The following is a 26193-nucleotide window of genomic DNA, read 5'->3' as shown; positions in this document are numbered from 1 at the left end:
AAGCCACTCTGCTGCCAGGTAAAAGAGGTTGGAACACAAAGCTGCCTGTTCACAACAGCTGGAAATTGTTCACAACTCAAGATAATGTGGATCACCAGATAGCTGAACTAATACATTTTCTAAATTGGATGCATTAAACAATTATTCAGATCATAGCTGAGACCCTGTGATTTTCTTTCTTCCTTTCAGCCCCAGCGCCATGTCACATTTCATCTACCAGAAGGCTCTCAGGAAAGCAGCAGTGATGGTGGGCTGGGAGACCATGATGCAGGCAGCCTTCCCAGCACATCACATGCCCTGCCCCTTGGATATCCTCAGGAGGAGTACTTTGATCATGCTGCACCCTATAACCGTACTGAAGGGGATGGCAACTCTGATCCTGAAACTAGTAAGTGATCTCTCCCTAGTTCCCCGATGTAAATGAGTCTGCTGTGTTTACAAGGGAGTCCTGGTGGTGCAGTGGTTAAGTGCTTGGCTGCTAACCAAAAGGTTGGGGTTTGAACCCACCAGACACTCTGCAGCAGAAAGATGTGGCAGTCTGCTTCTGTAAAGTTTATGCCTTGGAAACTCTATGGGGCAGTTCTACTCTGTCCTATAGAGTCACTCTGAGTCAGAATTGACTTAACAGGAATGGATTTGTTTGTTTTTTAGTACTGTGTTTATAAGGTGTAATAACATGGGCAAATTCATTATATTAATGTGAGTAGTACAACATTTGTAAAAGATAAAAACTCAAAATTAGGCCAATGGCATATATTCAGCAATTTATAATATTTGAAATGTAGGTCATAGCTACTCTGAATGAAATTTATTATGAAACTTATTACTGTTGATTTTTTTGTATACCCGCACACACATATACACCCATGCCAAACCAATTTATTTTTATTGGCATACTTTTTTTCTAGTTTTCATTTTTAATAAATGTGAGAATCTTTAACAATTATTTCCTTCCTGGGAAAATAAGAGATCCTGACTCCAATGTTGGCGTGAGATTTTCCATAATGTCCTGAAATCTCAAGCCTTGTGCCATTTTACTGTTTAGAAAGATATTCAGGTTTTATTTCTAGATAGTAGGCATGACTACTACCTTTTGCAAAATCCAAAGATGTTGAACTCTTAAGAAGGACCATAAAGTTGATATTAAATAGAGAACTTCATTTAATTTATGATCTTGAACATGTATTGAACATTCCTGCCTTCTATTATAATTGCTGGAAATACAAAATTTGATAAGGTATACATTTTTGGAAGATTTTTTTCAAATCCAAGAAGCTATAATTTGCTCCAGGTAGGTTTTTTATATATATTACATACATAAAAGTGTGTATGTATAACAGAGTATACCATATATGCTATAGAGAAGAGTCACAGTTATAAAAAAAAGATATGAACTAAGGAGTCAAGTAACAAGAATAAACATATAAAATAAATTAATATAAAATAGAAATTTTGAAAGGCTGTTTTGAGCATTATGGATAGTATGGATATATAATTTAAATAAAGCATCTAGGCTTTAGAACAAAATGGCTTCCCATCATTGTATTTTAATCCTCTATTTTTGAAACTTCAGAAAAGAGGGAAATGGACTGATTGAACATCTAGATTTAAGTCTCAGGCTAAACATACAGAACCAATGACTTTAAAACTTCAGCTTTTTTCTCTCTACTGGTGTAGACATTGGCTATTAAAGGTGTTTTCGATATAAAAATATTAGTCTTTTGAATCATCAAGTTCAGAAAAATGCTAAACCTGCTGCCTCCATTTTTAATTTTATACTTACAATATATAATCAACATTTTTCTGAGGATGACAAATTCTCCTGTAACATCCATAAGTAATCTACCTTTGATATATTACCATATTTTTAGGCAAATAACTCATGCTTTCTACAGTTTCCAACCACACTTACCCCTGCGAGGTATTTTTGCATGCATGCTGTGCTAATTTTTTTTTTAACAGCAACATGTAAAAAATTGGTGCAGCAACACTTATGAAAATATCTTGCAGGGGGAGGGCATGGTTGTCAAACAAACATAGGAGGTGAGTGTTATATGTGTAAAAGTATGAAATATGTAACACGACAATGGCTCCTGGTAGAAATACATAGTTGTGATTATATATGTTGCTACAATGAACTCAATCTCTAGTAAGTGTAAGGTCATACGTAACAAATATGCATTTACTCAAAGGTATCCATGGTATTTTTTTACTTCATAAATAATCATTTTGATTGTAGATCTAACATGGCTCTGTAAACAGATAACAATACAGAGATGAACTAAACACCTTTTTTATAAACTGGAAATAATGGATTCCTTTGCGTAGGAGATGGGTTACTAAGCCCATTTCTTAGCATCCACAGTGTAGATCTAATGCTGAAATAAGCTAACTCTGAAATAAGCTTTCAAGCTGAATGGGACTAGGATAGAATATTATTGATAGTGATAGGGAAAGAATCAGTATGCATTATTAGAAATTATGAAACATTTAAATTTATATATGGTTTTGTTGCTTCCAATTATATCTGGTAATAAGTGGTTGTTTAACAAAATATTCAAGCACAGAGTTATTTACAGGACCTGCTTTTAGGCATAGTGAAAACTGTATTATAAAATGTTAATGACAAAGTATTAGGTAACATACCTAAGGACTTTTTCAAAGCTTGGTTTTGCTAGGGACTAAAGATTCTTCTGTAACTGTGTTAAAACCCCTATTTTGAGTATTAAATATTTTGTTCATAACTACTCTACAAGATGAAGCAATCACAATTCCGAATTAACAAATTTCTTCATTAATTAGGCTTTATGTTAATATTGCGATAATAATACAAATAATACAGTTTGGTACTCGATATTCTAATATACTTATGCAAAGGTAGAGATAATTAAAAACGAATGTCCATTTATGTATGAAGTTTAACAATATTTTTGATCAATATTTAATGATTATTATTACTAGGGATAATATTAACAACCTCCTGTTAACTGAAACCTACCTTTAAGCCACGTTCCAAGATGATTTTTTTGGTTAGGTGTTCTATTTTGGACAGTAATAGATCTTTTCTACACTTACAAGAAGCGCAGTAGTTCATGTAAAGTAGGTCCTATTATCTTAATATGGCACACTAGTGAAATATTTAAAACAGTATATACTCATATGTGTGCGTGTGTTTTGCTTTGATTAATAAGAAAAAAATAACAGATGCAGAAATTGCCATAGCAGAATAATCTCTTTGGGCTAATACTGTTGGTAAGGTACTTTGACTCTTCAGAAAGAAACTCTATAGCTCTGAAATAGCACGCAATAATGGTTTTTGTGATATGGAGCAGATGCCAGTAAACTGGGCAGTGTTAGTCAGTAGCACCACAAATAGGAATGTAAACTGTTAGTGGAAGTAAATGCTGTCCTTAAGCAATAGAATTAATTTATTCTGTTGCCATTTCATTTTTTGAAATGTACTATTACATCTGCAATCTGCTTTCTTTTCTGCTAATGAATTGCCTGAAATAGTACATAGTTCTGAACATTTCTTTTAACTTCATAAAAACACATAGAAATACAACTTTTATGAATAAAATTTGCCCCAAAATTTGCTAGAGGAATTTGTTAATACTACTTTAAAAATATAGTTCCCTGGTTGATAAAAATCTGCTGATTGGATGAAGAAATTATGCAATCAATTCTCTTGAGTCTTTTGCCAAGAATATTAACTTTCCTTTTTAAGATAAAGAAGAAACAAGCAAACTAAATCCAGTTATTTCCCTTTCATGCTACAAGTTGAATGAAACATCCTGCCTCATTCCATTTTAAGGCTTTGTGAATTCTTAAATGTCACAATTGCAATCCCCTGACTTTAGCCTTTGGTATGAGGATCAATTAATGCTATTCTGTGTACTTCTGTCTTCCTTGGAAAACAGACTGTATTCTAGATCTTTAATCCTACCATACCTCCGATCAAACTGTGCGTACCGTTTCCAATGGACCCTGCTCCTTGAAGATCAATAATTTGGTTAAACACAGCAACAGACAGAAGCTCAGCCCATAAACGTCATTATCAAGTTACTGTGCATACTGTAATAGGTGATGTCTTTGCGTTTTCAGAAGATCTTCTGGAGATACATTCACTGAGACACACGGTGTGTGGTCCTAGTAAAGAGAGTGTGACTGTACTGTTGGGCATTTTACATATCAAGTTACAGTGTTATGTGTGAGATCTGGGGACTGAGTGAGCCTCTCAGAACTACTCTAAACATGCTGTCTTAGGCTGGGTCCTCTAGAGAAGCCAAACCAGTGAAAGATTATATATATATGTATGCATTATACCAGAAACCAAACCCATTGCCATCGAGTGGATGCCAACTCATAGCAACCTTGCAGGACCGAATAGAACTGCCCCATAGGGTTTACAAGGAGTGGCTGTTAGACTCAAACTGCTGACCTTTCAGTTAGTAGCCAAGCTCTTAGTCACTGTGCCATTATGGTTCCATATATATATATTATATTTATATATATTTATACATATGTACTTATGGAGAGAGACAAAGAGATAGATTTATCTCAAGGAAACGGCTCAAACTCTTGTAGAGGGTGGCAAGTCCAGAGTCTGTGGGTCAGGTGTCAGGCTGGAGGCTTCTACTGACTCACATAGCTGCAGGGACTAATGAACCCAAGATTCACAGGCCAGACAGCAGGTTGCTGGCTCACAGACCGTGGAGGCTGATGAATCCAATATCGTCAGGTAAGATGGTAGGTTGATGGCTCACAGGCTGCAGAAACTGATGAACCCCAAGACAGGCAAGCAATATGGCAGGCCAGTGGCTCAAGTTCCAAGAACTGGAGGTCAGATGATGATGAGATGGGTGCAGGGTCCAGAGTGAGCAAAAGCCAGCAAGCTTTGCCAGAATATCCATAGATATTGGATGCAAGCCACACCTCCCAGGAAACTCCCCATATATCTGATCACATCAGATCACATCATGGAAGTTATTACATTATATAACAAAATGCAGGATAGCTACATCATTACACAACTTCCAAACTATGTCATTACATAACTGCCAAACCACATCATTACATAACTGCCGAACTACTGAGAATCATGGCCCAGCCAAGTTGACACCCAACCTTAACCATCAGATATGCCAAACTATTTATGGCTGCATGTTCATTGCTACTTATTTTAAATTTTTAGACACATAGAAATAATTAGCAAATGTCTACCACATTGAATTGTATAGATTTCTGAACTAATATGGAGTCAGCACATGTATTTTTTTTTTTCCTCAGAGAATATAGTGTGCTTTCTTACTGTGGACACCTTGGAGAGAAAATGGCAAATACTTCTAAATTTATACCTATCTGCTGACCGTATTGTAATTTGACTGATCATAGATAAAATCCATGTTTCTTTGGAAGAGAGGTGGTGAAACATAAAATGTTTCTACAGAGGCTTAAATCAGGCTTCTGTTTGTGAACTTGTTGTTAGTTGTTGTCAAGTTCACTCAGACTCATGGCGACCTAGTGTGACAGAAGGAAAAGTTACCTGATCCTGCACTGTCTTCAGGATCCTTGGCATGTTTTGTCCCATTGTTGTGGCTATTGCGTAAATGCATCTCATTGAGGGCTTCCCTTATTTTCATTGGTCCTCTACTTCACTAAACACAATGTTCTTTTCTAGCAATCTGAATTTTTTAAGTCTTCTTCATTGGCTATGGTAATTTCACAAATAGAAGACACTGTATCCGAAAAAGTCATAGGGCTCTAGTGTCTAACAATGGAGCTTGAAGTATCAAGTGTAAAAATTCATCACCTTTCAAAAAAGTATTTGTTAGTGTTTTGCTTTGTTTTTTTTTTTCTGGTACTATACTCATTTCTGTGATACAAAGGTAAGAAAAAAAGAATTCTAAGAGCATGCAGGGTTAAAGGAATTCTGAATTTAAAATAAAGAACATATTTTATCATTAATTTAAAACTGATAAATCTCTGTATTAGAGTATATCCCTGGTTAGCACATCTGTTTGGCATTCACTTTCCTTTCACTACATCTGGTTTGCTGAGCACTTAATATGGTATTAATTAATTCACAAAAATGGAAGTAATTAATTTTCCTCTGGCAGCACATTTCGATTGATCCTCCACCAGTAATCTAATTAGTTGGTATAAAAAATGGGAGGCCAGTTTGATTGACTAGAACACCACTCAGAGAAATGTCAGATTTTGTCTTGATCTGCTCAGCCTGTTTTCATTCACACTAGGGTGATCATTAACTTAACGTTTGATTAGTTGAACATCTGATTCTAGACGTAGACAAAATTGGTAAAATTAACTAAAAAAATAAAACTATAAAACTTTTTAAAAATCACCTAATAATGGATCATTACAACCTAGCCCTTCATATTTAAGAACACAAGGATTCAGGTACCCAAATGCAAAATAAAACTATTCCAATATTTTTCTAGGCAAAATTTGATACTGTAGTGATGTGTGGAAAGCAGTGATCTTCAGGGATTGTGCTAATTACTCATGTAAAAAATCAACAAGAAAACACTATTCAATTCATTAGAAAGAAGAGTAATAATGGGTGATATATACAAGGGAGCTGTAGCACTTAACTCTTTTCAGAGAAACATTCCGATATCACAGAAAATCACCCAAATCCACAGTTTAACGAGTGTTATTCATATAACTGTTAATTGGGCATTTTTTGTTTCTTTGCTGTTTGTTATCACCCAAAAAATTTGATTTCACAGACCTCTAAAATTTCTTTAAAATGCATTTTGAGGGAAGCCCCACATCAATTCATGTTTTACAACAAAGAGGAAAGTGAATGCCATCATTTTCTTAATTTTATTACGTGAAAAAAAATTCACTAATCTTAAGAAAGAGAAGTTATGGCCCTTTTAAAAGTTAATTATCTACCCAGGCCAGTTCTGTCCCTGTTGGCTATGTATTTGAAATATAGCTTCCTAAGACTGTGTTCATTCTAGACTGTGTAAAGCTGAATAATAACATCAGTCCATGGAGTGGGGGAAAGAAATAAAATAATTCTCATCAGCTCCAAAACCAAACCAAACCCATTGCCATCAAGTGGATTCCGACTCATAGCAACCCTATAGGACAGGGTAGAACTGCCCCATAGAGTTTCCAAGGAGCACCTGGTGGATTTGAGCTGCCAACCTTTAGGGTAGCAGCCGTAGCACTTAACCACTACGCCACCAGGGTTTCCCTCATCAGCTCAGCAAACCTGAAATCACATGTTTTGAAAAACAAATAAATTATTATTTCTAAGGAATGAGATTATCATTATTAATTAGGTCAGTTTTGGCCCACTTGTAGAAAGGGACTGGACTCAGTACTCCTGGTTCTGGAGGTTAAAGACAAACACCTGATATCCTACATTTGCCAACGGAAAACAATGTATAGCTCTCTCCTTTTGCCGAAATTAAAAAAAAAATCCCTCACATAGAGTAATATTTTTAAGCTAACAATAATATCAAAATCTCTTTATTCTTTCTCAAAGGAAAATCACTGCAGGCATTAACAGTGTCTGTGACTACTCATTTATTTTAGTTTCTCAATGTGTTATAAATAATAGCGCTAGAAACGTATCTGTACATAAATGGATTAGAAAGAATAGTTCCACCCAAGAGTTCAGCTGTCTGCCATTATTTGGGAGACAATAAGGCACACTTGATAGCAGTTTATATAAATAATGAGTTTAGAAAGATACAAACAGTGATCTGGTGACAGATGTTCTGTGATGAGTATTCATTTTATCACTTAAACTGACGTGCTTTTGAAAAGTCAATTTTTCTGTATTCAAGTTTATGAAAGTTTTAAAATACATCATAATAAGAAAATGGGTAAGACAAATTGTACAATACCATCCTATCATTTCCAACTTTTCTATACAGGAAATATAATCACAATATAGACCAACTGAAAAAAAAGGCTTCTAAGAGGCTTTGTGAAGGCAATGAAAGATTTATAGTAGAGATAGCCTTCAAAAAGTCAACAGAGGTCGTGGATCGAAATGCGAAGTATATCTCTAAAGTGCAAAACTTGAAGACATTGACAGGATTCCATTTGGGTGACAGCCACTACGACGAGTGTATCTTTAGTATCTTAAATCTAGTCTGGATTAGATACAGCTTTATCACTCAAAAACAGACCACTCTAAGTAAAAAGACCTCTTATCTTGTCTTTCCTGCTTGAAAATGACAAGCAGTAGGAGCTTGGCACAAGCTGCCAATTGACAGCCAATGCCATAAGGTCTGGAATGTCACTAAGCTTGAATAACTGCCTTCAGTGACATAGAATAGGTGGCCTTCTCTTCACAATAAGCCTTCCATTGCTTCTAAGTTTTTATTAGGCGACCTACATCATATAATAAAGTTCATATGACATTTATGTTTCTATTATTTATGAGCCATGAGGCAATTCATTTTATGACCTTCTTCTGTCTTTATTCTGCTTCTTTTATCTTACTCTTCACTTTGGAGTATAAGATATGACTGTTTCCCACTTGTTCTTTTTTTGTAGTTCTTTGAAAGTCAATATAATCAGTCACTCAAGATGCAGCTTTTAGATAGCTTGGAATATTTATTAGTGTTAGCCACCCACTGATTTCTATTTTAAAATGGTTTAAAGAATGAGGAGCATTGTAACAATATATTTATAGTTTCCATGAGACTTTTAAAGTATACAGTATACAGTAACTTGCAACTCTAATCATTGCTTACATCAACAGAACACTCTATAACTAGTGAATATAGCAAGAAATTCATTAAATAATGAATAACCATAGACAATCTGGGGAGCCGTGGTGGCACAGTGGTTAAAGCACTCAGCTGCTAACTTAAAGGTCTGTGGTTTGAACACACCAGTCGCTCTGTGGGAAAAAAAAATGTGACAGTCTGCTTCCGTAAAGATTTGGAAACCCTATTTTTTTTATGAGGCAGTTCTACTATGTCCTATAGGGGTGCCATGAGTCAGAATCAACTCAACAGCAATGGGTTTGTTTGTTTTGTTTTCGCTTTTTGCACGGACAATCTGTCTCATCAAGATTTCTGTAATTATTTGGTTTACATCTTTGAGTGTTAAAATTCCCAGTAGAGGGTGGAATAGATGTGACAGTGTTTGCTGAGCAATTTCTCCCCATTTTAATCAGTAATCTTAGTAATTATTGTCCCATTTCTACTAGGCACATGCTCTTGGTCCAGCACTTTATTTTTCTCTTATCTTATATTGGAAAAAAGTTGTAGGTTACATAAAAATAGTTCTTAATACAATATATTATATTAGCCACTAAAACTTTAATTTTTTTTCTTAGGAATATCTTCACCTGTAATATATATAGACAATAAAAGCTATGAGAAAGCAAGTAATTTTAAATATTATATTCGAGTGGCTGTTTAAGTCTTACTTTTTAATAATCTGGATGTTGATACTAATGATGGTAAAATAAATTTTATTGTAATACTTTATTTTGAAATATACTATTAAATAAATCTTTTCACAAATGTTCATCTATTTTAGGCAATTGCCTTTGATGCTACAGCGTTCTAATCCAGGCAGTATCATTTACTAGTTACATGATCATGGGAAAGACTTTTAACTTCACTGTGTCTCTTTTTTCTTAACTATGAAATGAAGGGATTATACTGATCTCTAATGCTTCTTGTAGGGTCGGAATTTTATAGCTATTCGAACCCTAAAATGCAAATATTCAGGTGTTTCTTTCCAAATTATATAGTCTTCAAATTTTAGAGTTCTAAGGGACCTCCAAAGAAAGGTCTGGTGATCTGCTTCTGAAAATCAGCCAATGAAAACCCTATGGATCTCAACAGTTTGACCTGCAACCAGATCATGGGAACAGTGCAGGACCACAAAGCATTTCCTTCTGTTGTGCATGAGTACGGGGTCGACTCTGTAGCAGCTAGTAACAACAATAAGGTATCAATCCAACACTCTCATTATATAAATGAGAGAACTGAGATTTAACACTTTCAAGCAATAGCTTAATGTCCTAAACGAAGATTCGATGTTTAGTATTTTCTAAACTAGGAGAGTCATGCCTACTAACTGGAAGGTCTGCAGTTCAAATCCACCAGCCCCTCCTTGGAAACCCTATGGGGCAGTTCTACTCTGTCCTACAGGGTCGCTATGAGTTAGAATTGACCGACAACAAAGGGATTGGTAGGAGAGTCATGTGAAGCAACATATTGACAGTAGTATACAATTTAAATAGTTCTCACCCCCTATGGAGAATGTTGTAGTAATATACCTATATGGAAAACTGTTTATATATGTTTTGAGGATATGTATTTTTAAAAAGGTTCTCTTTTACCATCTTCTGCACCTATAAGGCCAATTTATGCAGTATATACTACTGATTTCTAAAATTGCTACTAGTACTATCCACTGAAAGTTTTATAGGGAAAATTATAAGCTTGCTGAATAATAATGAGTACTAGAACAGGAGAGCTAGCTAATCTTCACTATTGTTATCTAGCATAGATAAATGTGGGGTGTCTAAGTATGCATGTGTGTGCGCTACTTACAGAGCAACTTGGAATTAAAAATGAATTACAGAAGGCAAATTTCCTGTGAATACGGCAAAAAGTACATAAAACAATCTCAAAGGGAGGAAAAACAGATTATATAAATGCATCCCTCATCCATTCTGCTGTGAAAACCAATTCTCCCTCTATTCTGAAATTCCCGTGTTTTCCTCTCCTACTGCCATTTTCTAGCCGAATGATGGAGTTACATTTAACAGGGAAGTGATTTGATAGACTCAAACTGACTGAGCTGATAGTGTGCCATTTAGTCAAAATATTTGGAGTAAGCTTTATTATAATAGTTTTTATGCACAGTGATTAGAACTGGAGATGAAAGCAGGATAAGCACAGGAGCTAAAAAGGAGCCGTACTCTGCTGAAATAATTAAAATACATGAAACAGTTTGTCTTACACATGAACTCTGTTAGCTTTTATTTATACTAAATTGATGACATCATGGAAGCTGTTACCTGGGATCAATAAAATCATACATAAATTTAAAAGAAAACATTTTTTTGAGAAAAATACTTGGATGATCTTTGGAGTAGCATTATTTTTACAGGACAAAATTATCTAAGAATATTAAAAATGATGGTTTTTAATTGGCTTTAAGAAGATTCTACTCCTACTCATTGGCTCACAGATAGTGCCTTGCAAGGCTTATTGGCTCACTATAATTTTTGTCTTAATGGACTAGTTTTCCAGGGTTGGGATCTGACTCTACATCCCTTAGATTTATGCATTTAACTTAATCCAAAACTGAAGTGCACAATTCTGTCCTTTCTGATACTTCTATTTAACTATACTTATACCTATTTAAAAAATGTGTTTCCCCATAATTCATAAATACTTCTTGGCTTTCATTTCAGGGAAAAGCCAATTTTACAGGGGCACATACATATCATTTAAGTACTTTTAAACAATGAAGTAAATTAATCTTATTGTTTAAGACTTAGCGAACAGTTAAGCACTGGAGTACTAGCCAAAAGTGTGGCAGTTCAAACCCACCCAGAAGCACCTCAGAAGAGGCCTGGCAATCTGCTTCCAAAAGGACAAACCTCGAAAACCCTATGGAGCAGTTCAACTCTGCACACATGAGATCGCTATGAGTCAGAGTCCACTCAACTAACAACAGCAACAACTTAAATATTAAAAAGGAATGTTAGAATTTTTTTGCCTAATTCAGGTTCTATTAGTAAGGATGGAGTACTCATCAGAGATATTTTTGAAATATGAAAAGGGATTCTCAGCCATTGGATCAATCATCATGCTTTTTATTCAGCTGTTTGTATTTGGGTTTTTTTTTCCACGTGTAGTTTTCTATAAAAGCTAGTTTACCACTTAGAACTAAGGCAAATATTGCAGTACTAGTATTTTCTAAGTGTTGAATCTGAATTGAATTGGACAGGAGAACAGGAAATATTGGAAAACATCACACAAATATCTGTTTTTATTCAAGTAGAAAATTGGAGTTTCAGGATTCAACCAGAATTAAGTCCAAATATTGAAATTCCAATTACAAGTGCGATTGTACTGAACTATAATTTAAGTCTTCCTTTCTGAAAGCACTAGCCATTACATTTTTGCAGAACAGCTTAAAAAAAAAAAAGCAAAACGGAAACCCTGGTGGCGTAGTTTAGCTTCCAAAATATAACATCTGAAATCCAAATACCATGTGAAAAGATCTTAAACACACTGAACCCAATTCAATACCCATGTAACTCTTTGAAACATCCCCTCAAGGTTTCAAAGGGTATGAACTGTAGCTAAGTGGAAAAAAAAAAAAAAAACTCTCATCTAGAAAGATCCCATCATGCCCAACAGCCTGAAGTGAAACTGTCTATACATTATCACTCAATATAGGGTAAAAGCAGACTGCTTTTTTTTTTTTTTTTCAGTGTAGGGAGTGAAAGACCACTGCGTAGGTGAAATTAATCACACATTTTAAAGTGAGGTTTCTGAGCTATCTTGGCAATACTATTTTTGAAAAAGAAAAAAATATATCACGGTAAATTCAAGCATGCTAAGACCTTCAAAGACCTTGATTTTTTGTGTTTGCAGACTCCCAGATAGATTTTTTTTTCCTGAAATTGGAGTATTTAGACTCCCTTAGATTGAAAAAATACACTAAGATTTTTTTAGTGTATTTTGTGCAGATATGTTTTGATTCTTCCATGTTTCTTCTTTAGCCTCTTATCTACAAAAGTGAGCCTAGTTGCTATAGTAACATGCATGATTAAATACTATATTTTTATGCAAATAATGTGCCCCATCTACCTTTGTTTGCCAACCATGCCCTCCCTCCATGAGGTATTTTCACAAGACAGCCATGCTGTAAAAAAAAAATTTGGCATAGCATGCTTATGAAAATACCTCCCAAGGGGAGGGTGAGGTTGGCAAACAAACTTAGAAAGTGTACTATTTGCATGAAAGTATGGAATTAGTTGTGAGAAGAGACATTCTAGCAGGGTGAGGCCAGACTGCCTGGATTAAAATCTCACTTCTGCCACTTACTAAAAGCCAAAACCAAACTTGTTGCCGCAGAGTTGATTTCAACTCACAGAGACCCTATAGGGCAGAATAGAACTGACCCATAGGGCTTCCAAAGATCAGCTGGTGAATCTGAACTGCGACTTTTGGGTTAGCAGCCTGAGCCCTTAACCACAGCACCACCGGTGGTATGATATTTGCCAAGACATTTAAGCTTCCTGTGCCTCGGTTTCTTCATCCTTAAATGGTAATGATAATAATAGCTGTCTCATAGCGTTGTTGTAGTAAATAATTGTGTGTATGTGTATGTATATTAGTATATACATATGTTTATAGCATTTTATTTATTTTTCCCCTTGGGAAAATTCAGATTATCACACAGTGCTTTTCAAACTTTCATGCGCATACAAACCATTTGGAGATTTTGTTAAAAAATGTAGACTCAGTAGACTGCTGTGGAAGCCTGAGTTCTGTATTTCTAACAAGCCCTTGGGTGCCGCCCATCTGCTAGCCCAGGGACCATATTTTGGGTAGCAAGAATCTAACACGTGTTAGTGGGTGAACAAAATAGGTATGAGAGAACACTGCAAAAATTGGCCATAATGAATTAAAGCGTTACAATAACTCATGATGATCTGTGGCAAAGCCTCAAAAGACATTATTTTATATTCTAAGTGTAACAAATTTTACTGTGCTGGAGTTTATATTATAGACACTTTGGGAAAAGTAGAGTACTAAAGTGCAGAAAAGCATTATAGATAATTTTGATGTATTAGTGTGTACTTACCTGATTCTTCAAAAATAGGCTGTCTTTCCTCTCTATAGACATATACACACATGCATACGCATATATGCACAAGTGCACACACAGTTCTACTTATATTTTTCTGACAATTTCTGTTTGAAAAACAATGCACTCCTTTTGTCACCCATATCATCTAGGGGAAGAGAAATGCTATTTTTATTTTTTTAATAAATACTATTTTTAACCTAGGTGTGAAACTATGCACAGATTCTGTTTCTAGGAAGTTAATTAAGAGAACAACAGGGCAGATAGGGCATTAGCAAAGTAGAGTAATAACTGCACTGTCAAATAATCGAATCAGCAAACATTGCACATGAAGTCATTATACTTCCCATTATAAACAAGCTTTATTATTGCTAGTGTTGATGTTCTGATTTGTGTGAACTACTATATGAATGGGGAAGGTGAACAAAGGAAGCCAAGAAAGTCACAAGAAAGTAGATGAAAAGAGACATATAAGTTTCCCATTGGATGTGGGGTGCTGGTCTGTCTTATCTGACTACTTTTGCATGTATGCAGAAGAATCTGCTTTCTGTGTATGCCTACTGAGACATAAAAAAGAAATGTCCTGTTGTTAAAGTCCTAATAGTTTTGAGAAAGCATATTTGCTTAGCAATTCAATGTGTATGCATTCTATGATAAGAACTTTAATTGAGTAACTGCTGGTTATGTGTGAGTTTTATTTCTTTCTTTATCTCATTGCTTACTAATATATCCTAGTTTCGCTGGAAAGAGTGAAGAATTATTGACTGATTATTTTTTCTTGCATCTTGTTTTATTATCATCATTCATTTTCTTGGCAACTTCCCCCTTGATGCCCCACCTCCCAGTATGTTTTAGGAAGCTTTATGCCTCGAGCCTAATGGACATAAAATGAAGGGAAATCTGTGTTTTCAGTATGCGTGATGCTTTCTGAATATAGATGCTTAGAGAAATTGTAGGCGGATGTGTTTTCATTTCTTATGGTATATGACTTTTTCTATTCCGTGGTAGGAATCAAAGATAGCCAAGTTCTATTCAACAGTTTGGCTTATTTGCCTTGAAACCTCATACAGTTTAGAATTTATTGAGCCTTGGTGGCACAGTGGTTAAGAGCTGTGGCTGCTAACCAAAAGGTCGGCAGTTTGAATCTACCAGCCTCTCCTTGGAAATCCTATGGGGCAGTTCTATTCTGTCCTGTAGGGTCACTATGAGTCAGAATTGACTCTATGACTATCGGTTTCAAATTATTTTAGGATCCTCAAATCAATCATCAGCACTTCTTCCCAGAAAAATAATAGTTTAGGATCTTAACAACAACAACAACAGTAATAATAATCATAGTCAGAAGTAAAATGTTGATGTTTAAATTTAGACTATTTTTCTTTAATGGAGTCCCTGAGTGGCAAAAACGGTTAAGCACTCAACTACTAAACAAAAGCTTGGTGATTTAAATTCACCCAGAGGTGCCTGGGAAGAAAGGCCTAGTGACCTACTTCTGAAAGGTCACAGCCATTGAAAATCCCGTGAAGTACAATTCTACTCTGACACACATGGGGTCACCATGAGTCAGAATACAATCAACAGCAACTGGTTTGGCTACTTTTCTTTATAAGTGAGTGTATTTCTATGTAAAAAGAGATATAACCCTTACACTCCATAGGTATAAATACAAATAAAGATTCACCTCCATGTAAATGATTGAACATACTTCAGGTAAACCAAACTCACTTACTCTCGGCAAGATATAATAATAATATTTGACATTTTATAACTTACCCAGATTTTCAGAGAAATAAGCCATCTTCTTATCTTTTCAGTTTCTTCCCTCTTCTCTTTTAATTACTCTTAATATATGTGATTTTAGAATGCCCTGCCTCAAATTATTTTTGTAATACGTGTGTAGAAATTATTATTCTACTTCCTTGTACTTATCAAAATATAGATACTGGATCTTTTTACTCTTCTAAAGGTTGTGGATTCTATGAGACATAACATAATTCTTCTAATGTTTACTAATTGAATACCAATGCAGTAGATAGGCTAACTGAACAGCTTTAATTTCAGTGGAATTATTTTTGAATATACTGCTTGAGGTTTTACCAGGTTAAATGGTTATTTTCTCAATACGTCCTAGATGTCTCAAAATGCTACTGTTGCTACTGTCCACAATCCATATACAATGTCATTGAAGATGATTACTGTGTCTGTATATTTTTGAAGTTAAAAAGAACAACACCTTGGAAGTAGTCTTTTCAACCCTGCAAATGTAAATAGTTTGCACTTTTATTTATAGCTGGAAACCAGTTATATCTCTTTCCCAGGAATATGGAAAGCATATTGGGATTGGGTAAAAACTCATGTAGGCCAATGATACATGGTGAAAGCAATGACTGAATTGAGTCTAGGAGACAATGTATGAATCATGTAGGATACCTTAGCAAACTAACTGGGATATCAACATATTTTATCACATTTAACTATATCATATTTTAATTAGAGTACCCATTTTTCCAACAATGATAGCAGAGATAGACACTATCATTTAGTCTTCTATTTTATTAAAATTTTTAAATGTCAGAGGAGCACAAAATGGCATCTTAGACACACCCTAACATCCCCTTACAACAAGACTAGAGAAACCAAGTGAAACGGATACAGATGACAACCTTGGAAGTTAGAGCATCAAACGGAAGGCTGACGAATTACGCTGAGTGCAGAGTGGGAGCAGAGATTGAACAAAAATAGCTGAAGTAGAGATTTATGGATCATCAGCTTCCTATCAGCTAGCCCAGGGCAGTGTGGCCATCTTGAGACAAGGCAAACAGCATTCCTGGATGAGAAGTACAGGAAGGCAAATCTATGGAATTTAAAACAGGAGACAGAGATACCGTGCAAACAAACCTGGAAAGAAACAAAGTGAGCAGGACAAGACGTGAATCTAAAAAGGGAATGTACAGAAGGGTGGAGGAAAGCTCCAGTGATCGTGGCGACCACAGAGAAGGAAAGTAACCAGGAACTACTCACCAGCAGTGGTGCTGACCATTTGGACAGGGAACATCCACTGAATTATAAAATCATAGAGTAAAAACTAGAGGTCCCCCACCCAGCCAGCCTCTGTGCAGCACGCACCCTATCACATTTAGTGAGGCCAACCCCAATCCCCTGGTACACCCTACCAGTAGCATCAGCACACCCACGCCCAGTGTCAGGAGGGTGCATCCTCCCACCCAGAGACAGTCAGGCATGCTCACTGCACCCCCACCCAGTGAACAACAATGCATTCCGTGGCACAACACCCAGTGAACGGTGGCTGTGGTCCCGTGCCACACACCTGGTTAATGGCTGATGTGCTCAACAGAGAGCCCACTGAACCCCTGCTCAGTGACAGACAGGTACATCCCTGTCCAGCAACAGGCAGGCACGCACCATATCACCTGTCCAGAGACCAGCAGGTGAGATCCCCCCACACCAGAACAGTGGCCAGAAAAGCACCCTGCACCACTGCCCAACCAGATAGGTGTGCCTCCATGCCCCAGTCCAATGACTAGCAGAAGTGTCCCCTGCCCACCCTTCCAACAACCACATTGCATAGCCCAGCAGGCACGGCTCCTTACCAACTACCACCCAGCACATCACGACATGTGTCTCCCATGCCCCCACCCAACAAAGAGCAAGTGATCCCCGTGCACTCACTCACAGACATCCCAGCTGCAAGAACGCCCATCTCACACCCAGCTAGTTTCTGCAGGCCAACCACACATGCACTGAGGTTTCTTGATCTCCCCTTACCTACTGAGATGCCAATTCATGTATGCACAGAGGGCCTACCCCATACATTTGGGTAGTACTGCCCTCCTGTAGCTACGAAGATGACCTGTCCTGCTCTTCAGTGGATACACTAACTGCTAGCATCAACATGGAAGGACCACACTGTCCCACAAGAGCTGCAGCGGGACCATGATTACCCAACACTTGCCCGCTCAAATCAGGAAAAGTACCTGCTCTCATATCTCCACTCAATCCTGTAAGGGGAGACATATGAGCCTACTGAAAGAGGACTCACATGAATGTGCAACCCACCAGACCCACTAGTGAGAGGAAATTATACACACCCAACCAACACCACCAGTCATACATAGACCAGTATCACAAAATTAGGACATTCCCAGATAAGCAGAAATTCAGGGAATTTGTAACCACCAGCCAGTCATATAAGAAATATTAAAGAGAGTTCTTCAGACAGAGAAACAATGATATCAGACAACAAACAGATAAAGACACACAACAGCATTGCCCAAATACCAAACCAGGTAAAGTCCTCACAAAAATAAAATAAAGCTGAAAAATTGATTGCAGAGAATCAGAGATTTTAAGCTGTAAACCACAACAACTTCACAAAAAAGGGTGAATATAAGTCGTAGTTATAATTCTTCTTTATGGAGAGGACATCAAGGTGATTTCAAGATACAGCTCACTGTTTTAAATATAGGAGGATAACTGTAAACTTCAGAGTAATCACAAAGAGAATAAATGTACTCACCAAAATAAAGAAGAAAATAAAAAAAAGACTCAGTAAATTCAAAAACAACAATAACAAATAATAAGAAAAAGAAAATCCATATACAAAAATCACTCAGCACAGAAAATTAAGAACACAGAAACCTTTAACATCACACATACACACAAAATATATATATATAACAGAATGGCAGCTGTGATTTCATACCTATCGATAATCACACTGTATGTAAGTGGATTAAATGCACTTTAAGAGGCAGAGAGCGGCAGAATGAATTAAAAAACATGACCAATCAATGTGTTGCCTACAAGTGACACACCTTAGACACAAAAAACATAAATAGGTTAAAAATCAAGGATGGAAAAAATATATCAAGCAAATAATAACCGAAAGAGAGCAGGAGTGGCAATATCGATTTCTGACAAAATAGAATTTAATTCAAAATCCATTATAAGAGACAAAGAAGGACATTATATAATGATTAGAGGATCAATTCACCAGGAAGATATAATAGTAATAAATATTTATGCATCCAATGCCAGAGCTCCAAAATATATAAAATAAACTCTAATAGAATTTAAGAGAAATAGACAATTCTAAAATAATGGTAGGAGACTTTAACACACCACTTTCGATGATGACCAAAACAACTAGAAAGAAAATCAACAAAGATACAGAAGATTTAAATAACATTATTAGTCAACTTAACATAACAGACATGCTTAGAACACCCCACACAACAGCAACACAATACATAATCTTCAAAGCACATGGAACAATCTCCAGAATAGACCATATTTTAGGCCAGAACGCAAGCCTCAATAAGTTTAAAAACATTGAAATTATAATGAACATCTTCTCTGACCATAATGCTCTAAAACTGGAAATCAGTAACAAGAAGAACAAGGAAAGCAAATTAAATACATGGATGCAAAATAACATATTACTAAAAAAAATAGTGAATCAAAGAAGAAATCAAAAGTGAAGTTAAAAAAAAAAGAATCAAACGAGAATGAAAATAAAACATACCAAAACTTTTGGGATATGGCAAAAGCAGTGCTCAGAGGAAAATTTGTATCAATAAATGCATACATTAAAAGAGAAGAAAGGTCCAAAATCAATAACTTGCCCAACAACATGAACAAGTATAAAAGGAAGAGCAAATGAAGACCGAACTACCAGAAGAAAGGAAATAATAAAGATTAGAGCAGAAATAAATGGAATAGAAAATAGAATCAACAAGACTAGAAGCTGGTTCTTTGAGAGGATCAATAAGATCAACAAACCACTGGCCAAATTGACATAGGAACAAAAAAAAAAAAAAAAGAGAGAGAAGATGCAAATAACCAAAATAAGAAATAAAATGGGTGGCATTACAACAGATTCAATTCAGAAAGAGGATCATAACAGAATATTATGAAAAATTGTACTCTAACAAATTTAAAAACCTGGAAGTGGACAAATTTCTATAAACACACTGCCTACCTAAACTAACAGAGGTAGAAAATCCCAATAGACCTATAACAAAAGAAGAGGTTGAAGATGTCATCAAAAAGATCCCAACAAAAATAACCCTGGCCCAGATAGCTTCACTGGGGAAATCCACCAAACATTTAGAGAAGAGTTGACACTCATTTTACTCAAAATTTTCCAGAACAAAGAAAAGGAAAGAATACTCCCTCATTCATTCTGTGAAGCAAGCATAACCCTTGCTTCAAAACCAGGTAAAGACATCACACACACACACACACACACACACACACACACACAAAGAAAATTACAGGTAAATATTCCTTATGAATATAAACACAAAAATTGTCAACAGAATTCTAGCCAACAGGTTTCAACAGCATAACAAAGAAAGAAAGAGAGAGACAAAGAAAGAAAGAAAGAAAGAAAGATGGAGAGAAGGAGACAGAGGAAGAAAGAAAAAGAGAGAGGAAGGAAGGGAGGGAAGGAGGGAGGGAGGGAGGGAGGGAGGGAGGGAGGGAGGGAGGGAGGGAGGGAGGGAGGGAGGGAGGGAGGGAGGGAGGGAGGGAGGAAGGAAGGAAGGAAGGAAGGAAGGAAGGAAGGAAGGAAGGAAGGAAGGAAGGAAGGAAGGAAGGAAGGAAGGAAGGAAGGAAGGAAGGAAGGAAGGAAGGAAGGAAGGAAGGAAGGAAGGAAGGAAGGAAGGAAGGAAGGATTATGTTCAAGTGGGATTCATACCAGGAATGCAAGGGTACTTCAACATAAGAAAATCAATGTAATTCACCACATAAATAAAGGATAAAAATCACGTAATCATCTCAATGCAGAAAAGGTATTGATACAGTCCAGATAAAAACTCTCAGCAAAATAGGAATAGAGGGAAATTATTCTACATAATTAAGGGCATAGATGCACAATCAACAGACAACATTATTCTCAATGGAAAAAAAGATAGAGTCTTCTCCTTGAGAACAGGAATGAGACAAGGATGCCCATTATCACCCCTTTTATTCAATATTGTACTGGAAGTCCTAGCCAGAGCAATAAAGCAAGAAAGGGAGATAAAGTATATCCAAATTGGAAAAGAAGAAGTAAAACTATCCGTATTCACAGATGACATGATCCTATACACCGAAAATACCAGATATTCCACAAGAAAGCTAATGGATCTAATAGAAGGATTCAGCAAAGTGGCAGGGTACAAGATTATCCTAGTTATTGAAGGCTGCTATAACACAAATACCCTAAGTGAATGGCTTTAACAAAGAGAAATTTATTTTCTCACAGTTCAGGAGGCTAGAAGTCTGAATTCGGGTGTTGGCTCTAGGGGAACACTATCGCTGTAGACTATGAGGGAAGTTCCTTGTTTCATCTAAGCTTCTGCTCCTGGACAATCTTCATGTAGCTTAGCATCTCTCCCTATCTCTGCTAGCTTGCTAGCTTGTTTAATCTTTTTTATAACTCAAAAAATAGTGACTCAGCTCTTCCTCACTGGCTGCCTGAAGATCTGCCACCATCATGAATGACACAGTAACTATCCGGACTAGGAAGTTCGTGACCAACCAACTACTCCAGTGGAAAAAAATGATCATTGATGTCCTTCACCCTGGGAAGACAACAGTACCTAAGGCAGAAATTCGGGAAAAACTAGCCAAAATGTACAAGACCACACCAGATGTCATCTTTGTGTTTGGATTCAGAACCCATTTTGGTCGTGGAAAGACTACTGGCTTTGTCATTGTTTAGGATTCCTTCAAATATGCAAAGAAAAATGAACCTAAACTCAGATTTGCAAGTCTGTATGAGAAGAAAAAGACCTCAAGAAAATAGCGCAAGGAGTGCAAGAACAGAATGAAGAAAGCCAGGGGGCCTGCAAAGGAATAAAGATTCTGCAGTGACTTGATCTGCAATGACTGTGTGGATTTTTCACCAGAGGATTAATAAACCACAAAAACTAAAAAAGAAAAAAGATATTGACTCAAGACGCAACCTACACTAATCCTGCCTCATTAGCATATCAAAGAAGCCAATTCCGAGATGGGATTATAACCACAGGCACAGAGGATAGGGATTCTAACAAATATCTGGGGGGACACAATTCAACTCATAGCAAAGATCAACACAGAAAAATCAGCTGGGCTGTTTCACACTAACAAGGAAAACTCCAAAAAGGAAATCAAGAAAACAGTACCGTTTACAGGATAAAATACCTGGGAGTAAACCTAACCAGGGATGTAAAAGACCTACATGTCGAGAACTACAAAACACTACCAAAAGAAACCTACATAAATGGAAAAACGTTCCATGCTCATGGATTGGACGACTTAACATTGTGAAAATGTCGATAGTACCCAAAACAATCTATAGATATAATGCAATTCTGATCTGAATCTCAACAACATTCTCTACTCAAATGGAAAAACTAATCATTCACTTTATGTGGAAAGGAAAGAGGCCCCAAATAGCCAAAACAATATTGACAAAGAACAAAGTAGTAGGCCTCACACTTCCTGATATCAAAACATACTATACAAAACATCAGAACAGCCTGGTACTGGTTCAATGACAGACACAGACCAATGGTGTAGAATTGAGAACTTAAGTAAATCCAGCCATCTATGGGCAGCTGATTTTCAACAAAGGGTCAAAGTCCACATATTAAGGGAAGAAACAGTCTCTTTAAAAAATGGTGCTGGAAAAGCTGGATATCCATTTGCAGCAAAATGAAACCAGATCCATATCTCACACCATAGAAAAAAACCTAACTCATAATGGATCAAAGACCTAAATGTTAAAGCTAAAACTGTAAAGTTCCTGGAAGATAACATAGGGACAAAATTTTGGATCTAATCTTTTGAAGATACAGACTTTCAAACACAGCTACAAATGCATGAACAACAGAAGACAAATTAGAGAACTGGGACCTCCTAAAAATTAAATATTTATGCTCACCAAAAGAGTAAAAAGAGAACCTACAGACTGGAAAAAAATCTTTGGGAATGACATATCTGATAAAGGTCTAACCTCTAAAATATATAGAAAACTTCAACGACAAAAAAGACGGACAGTCCAATTAAAAAATGGGCAAAAGACACACAGACACTTCATCAAAGAGGACATTCAGGTGGCCGACAAACACATGAAAAAGGGCTGGTGATCATTAGCCGTTGATGTTGTTGGTGTTAGGTGCCATCCAGTCGGTTCCAACTCATAGAGACCCTATGTACAACCTAACAAAACGCTGCCCAGTCCTGTTCCATCCTTGCAATTGTTGCTATGTTTGAGCCCACTGTTGCAGCCCCTGTGTCATTCCATCTTGTTGAGAGTTTTTCTCTTTTTTGATAACCCTCTACTTTACCAAGCATGATGTCCTTCTCCAGGGACTGCTACCTCCTGATAACACACCCAAAATATGTGAGACAGTCTTACCATCTAAGGAGCATTCTGGCTGTACTTCTTCCAAGACAAATTTGTTTGTTCTTCTGGCAGTCCATGTTATATTCAATATTCTTTGCCAACACCATAATTCAAAGGCATCAATTATTCTTCAGCCTTCCTTATTCATTGTCAAGCTTTCACATGGATGTGAGGCGATTGAAAATACCATGACTTGTGTCAGGCACACCTTAGTCCTCAAGGTGACATCTTTGCTTTTGAACAGTTTAAAGAGGTCTTCTGCAGCATATTTGTCCAATACAATACATCATTTGGTTTTTTGACTTCTGCTTCCATGGGTGTTGATTGTGGACCCAAGTAATTTGAAATGCTTGACAACTTCAATCTTTTCTCTGTTTATCCTTTTGCTGCTTATTTCTTCAGTTGTGAGGATCTTTGTTTTCTTTATGTTGAGGTGTAATCCATACTGAAGGCTGAGATCTTTGATCTTCATCAGTAAGTGCTTCAAGCCCTCTTCACTTTCAGCAAGCAAGGTTGTGTCATCTGCGTATCACAGGTTATTTAATGAGTCTTCCTCCAATCATGATGTCGAGTTCTTCTTCATATGGTCCAGCTTCTCGGACTATTTGCTCAGCATACAGATTGAATAAATATGGTGAAAGGATACAACCCTGATGCACACCTTTCATGATTTTAAACCAATCAGTACCCCCTTATTCAGTTCAAACAACTGCCACTTGGTCTATGTACAGCTTCTGCATGAGCACAATTAAGAGTTCTGGAATTCCAGTTCTTCAAAATGTTCTCCATAATTTGTTATGATCCACACAGTTGAATGCCTTTGCATAGTCAATAAAACACAGGTGAAATTCTTTCTGGTATTCTCTGCTTCCAGCCAAGATCCATCTCTTATGAATTGAATTCCGTCCCCCTAAAATGTGTGCCAACTTGTCTAGGCCCTGATCCCCAGTATTACGTGATTATCCACCATTTTGTGATCTAAAGTGATTATCCTATGTGTTTCGAATCCTAACCTCTATAATATTAGTTAGGCAGAATTACATGCAGTTATTTTTTTATGTTAATGAAGCAGGATCTATAGGATCAAGTTGTATCTTGAGTAAATCTCTTTTGAGATATAAAAGAGAGAAATGAGCAGAGAGGAGAGGGACTGCATACTACCAAGAAAGAAGAGCTGGCAGTGGAGCATGTCCTTTGGACCCAGGCTTCCTGCACTGAGAAGTTCCTAGACCACGGGAAGATTGATGACAAGGACCTTTCCCCATAACTAAAAGAGAGAGAAAGCCTTCCCCTGGAGCTGGTGCCCTGAATTCAGACTTCTAGCCTCCTAGACTATAAGAGAATAAATTTTTGTTTGTTAAAGCCATCTAGTTGTGGTATTTCTGTTATAGCAGCACTAGATAACCACCATCTGACATCAGCAATGATATTCCTCGTTCCACATCCTCTTCTGAATCTAATTAGCCATTAACCCTCCAAAAGACCTGTTGCCTTTGAGTAGATTCTGACCCATAGCGACCCTATAGGACAAAGTAGAACTGCCTCCTAGGGTTTCCAAGAAGCTGCTGGTGGAGTTCAACTGCCAGCCTCTTGGTTAGCATTCAAGCTCTTAATCACTGCACCACCAGGGCTCCTAATTAGCCATGAGAGAGATCCAAATGAAAACTACATGAGATACCATCTCACTCCTGCAAAAAAGGCACTGATCCAAACAAACAAAGAAACGGAAAACCAACAAATGCTAGCAAGGTGGAAGGGAAGGCTGAAATGCTAATAAACTGAGGTTGTAAAATCATACAACCTCTATGGAAAACAGTATGGCACTTTCTCAAAAAGCTGGAAATATATATATATAAAAGTACCTTACAATCCAGCAATCCTGCCCCTAGGCATATATACTAGAGAAATAAGAGCAGTGACACGAATAGACATATGCCCATCCAGGTTCATTGCAGCATTATTCACAATAGCAAAAAGATGGAAACAACCTAAGTGCCTATAAATGGATGAATAGATAAAAAATTGTGCTACATACACACAGTGGAACACTATGGAGCTATAAAGAATAAATGATGAGTTCTTGAAACATAGATGAACTGGTGGATATTATGCTGAGCGAAATAGGTCAATCACAAAAGGATAAATATTGCATCGTCTCACTTTTATAAAGACAAGAATAGGTATACATACAGAAAACAATGTTTTTTGTGGTTACCAGGGAAGGGAGGTTGAAGGAGGGAAAATCACTTTCTAGATAGTAGACACTTGTTATTTTTGGTCATGTGAAAGGCAATACCCAATGTGGGAGAAGACTGCATTACTTGATGAAGGTAAATGATGACACTAAGAAGTACTCAAGAATAAGGAACAATTTTAGTAAATGCTATAATATAAACAACTTTGCAACAATAGTAATAAAATCAAAAATAGATGTATGTGGTTACATAGGTATGCATATATGTGTAGGAAGGCACATGTGAGTATATGTGGTGCAGATATAGGTGAAGCTGTAGGCATATATACATGGCATATATATGTGTATATATATATTATATATATACACATGTTTGTGTGTATGGCATATATATTCATATATGTAATAAAGCACATAGAGGTAGAGTTATGGATACTTCCGCGACAAAACCAAACACCTCGCAGAATTGGTTTACTGGATTAAAAGGCTTAGGACCATAGTCTCCTGGGACAACTTGATGAAGTGGCATAACATAGTTAATAAAGATACTGTTCTATATCCTAATTTGGTGAGTAGCGTCTGGGGTCTTAAAATCTTGCAATTGGCCATCTAAGATAAATATATAGAAATTGTTAAATGGAAATCTAATTTACTGTGTAAACTTTCACCAAAAACAATGCAATATTATAAAAAATTTGTAAATGTCAATTTTTTGAGTTTGAGGCTGTATTTACTTTCATAATTGCACTGGTCA

The 26193-nt window shown here is 36.6% G+C and overlaps 1 protein-coding gene and 1 pseudogene across 2 annotated transcripts in view; both read left to right on the top strand.

Moving 5' to 3' along the window:
• PCDH11X (protocadherin 11 X-linked) overlaps positions 1–26193 on the top strand; it is an 857900-nt gene that overhangs the window by 607218 nt on the left and 224489 nt on the right. For both annotated transcript variants that reach the window (XM_049872539.1, XM_049872538.1), the window contains one exon: positions 190–388. In XM_049872539.1, the coding sequence (XP_049728496.1) occupies positions 190–388 (199 nt within the window). The remainder of the gene's footprint in view (positions 1–189; positions 389–26193) is intronic.
• LOC126069459 (40S ribosomal protein S24-like) lies at positions 21347–21712 on the top strand (annotated as a pseudogene).

This window comes from Elephas maximus, chromosome X, assembly GCF_024166365.1.
Source record: "Elephas maximus indicus isolate mEleMax1 chromosome X, mEleMax1 primary haplotype, whole genome shotgun sequence".
In the NCBI taxonomy this organism is placed as follows: domain Eukaryota; kingdom Metazoa; phylum Chordata; class Mammalia; order Proboscidea; family Elephantidae; genus Elephas; species Elephas maximus.
Note: the sequence above shows the minus strand (reverse complement) of the source record. Positions and strands in the feature narration are given on the sequence as shown.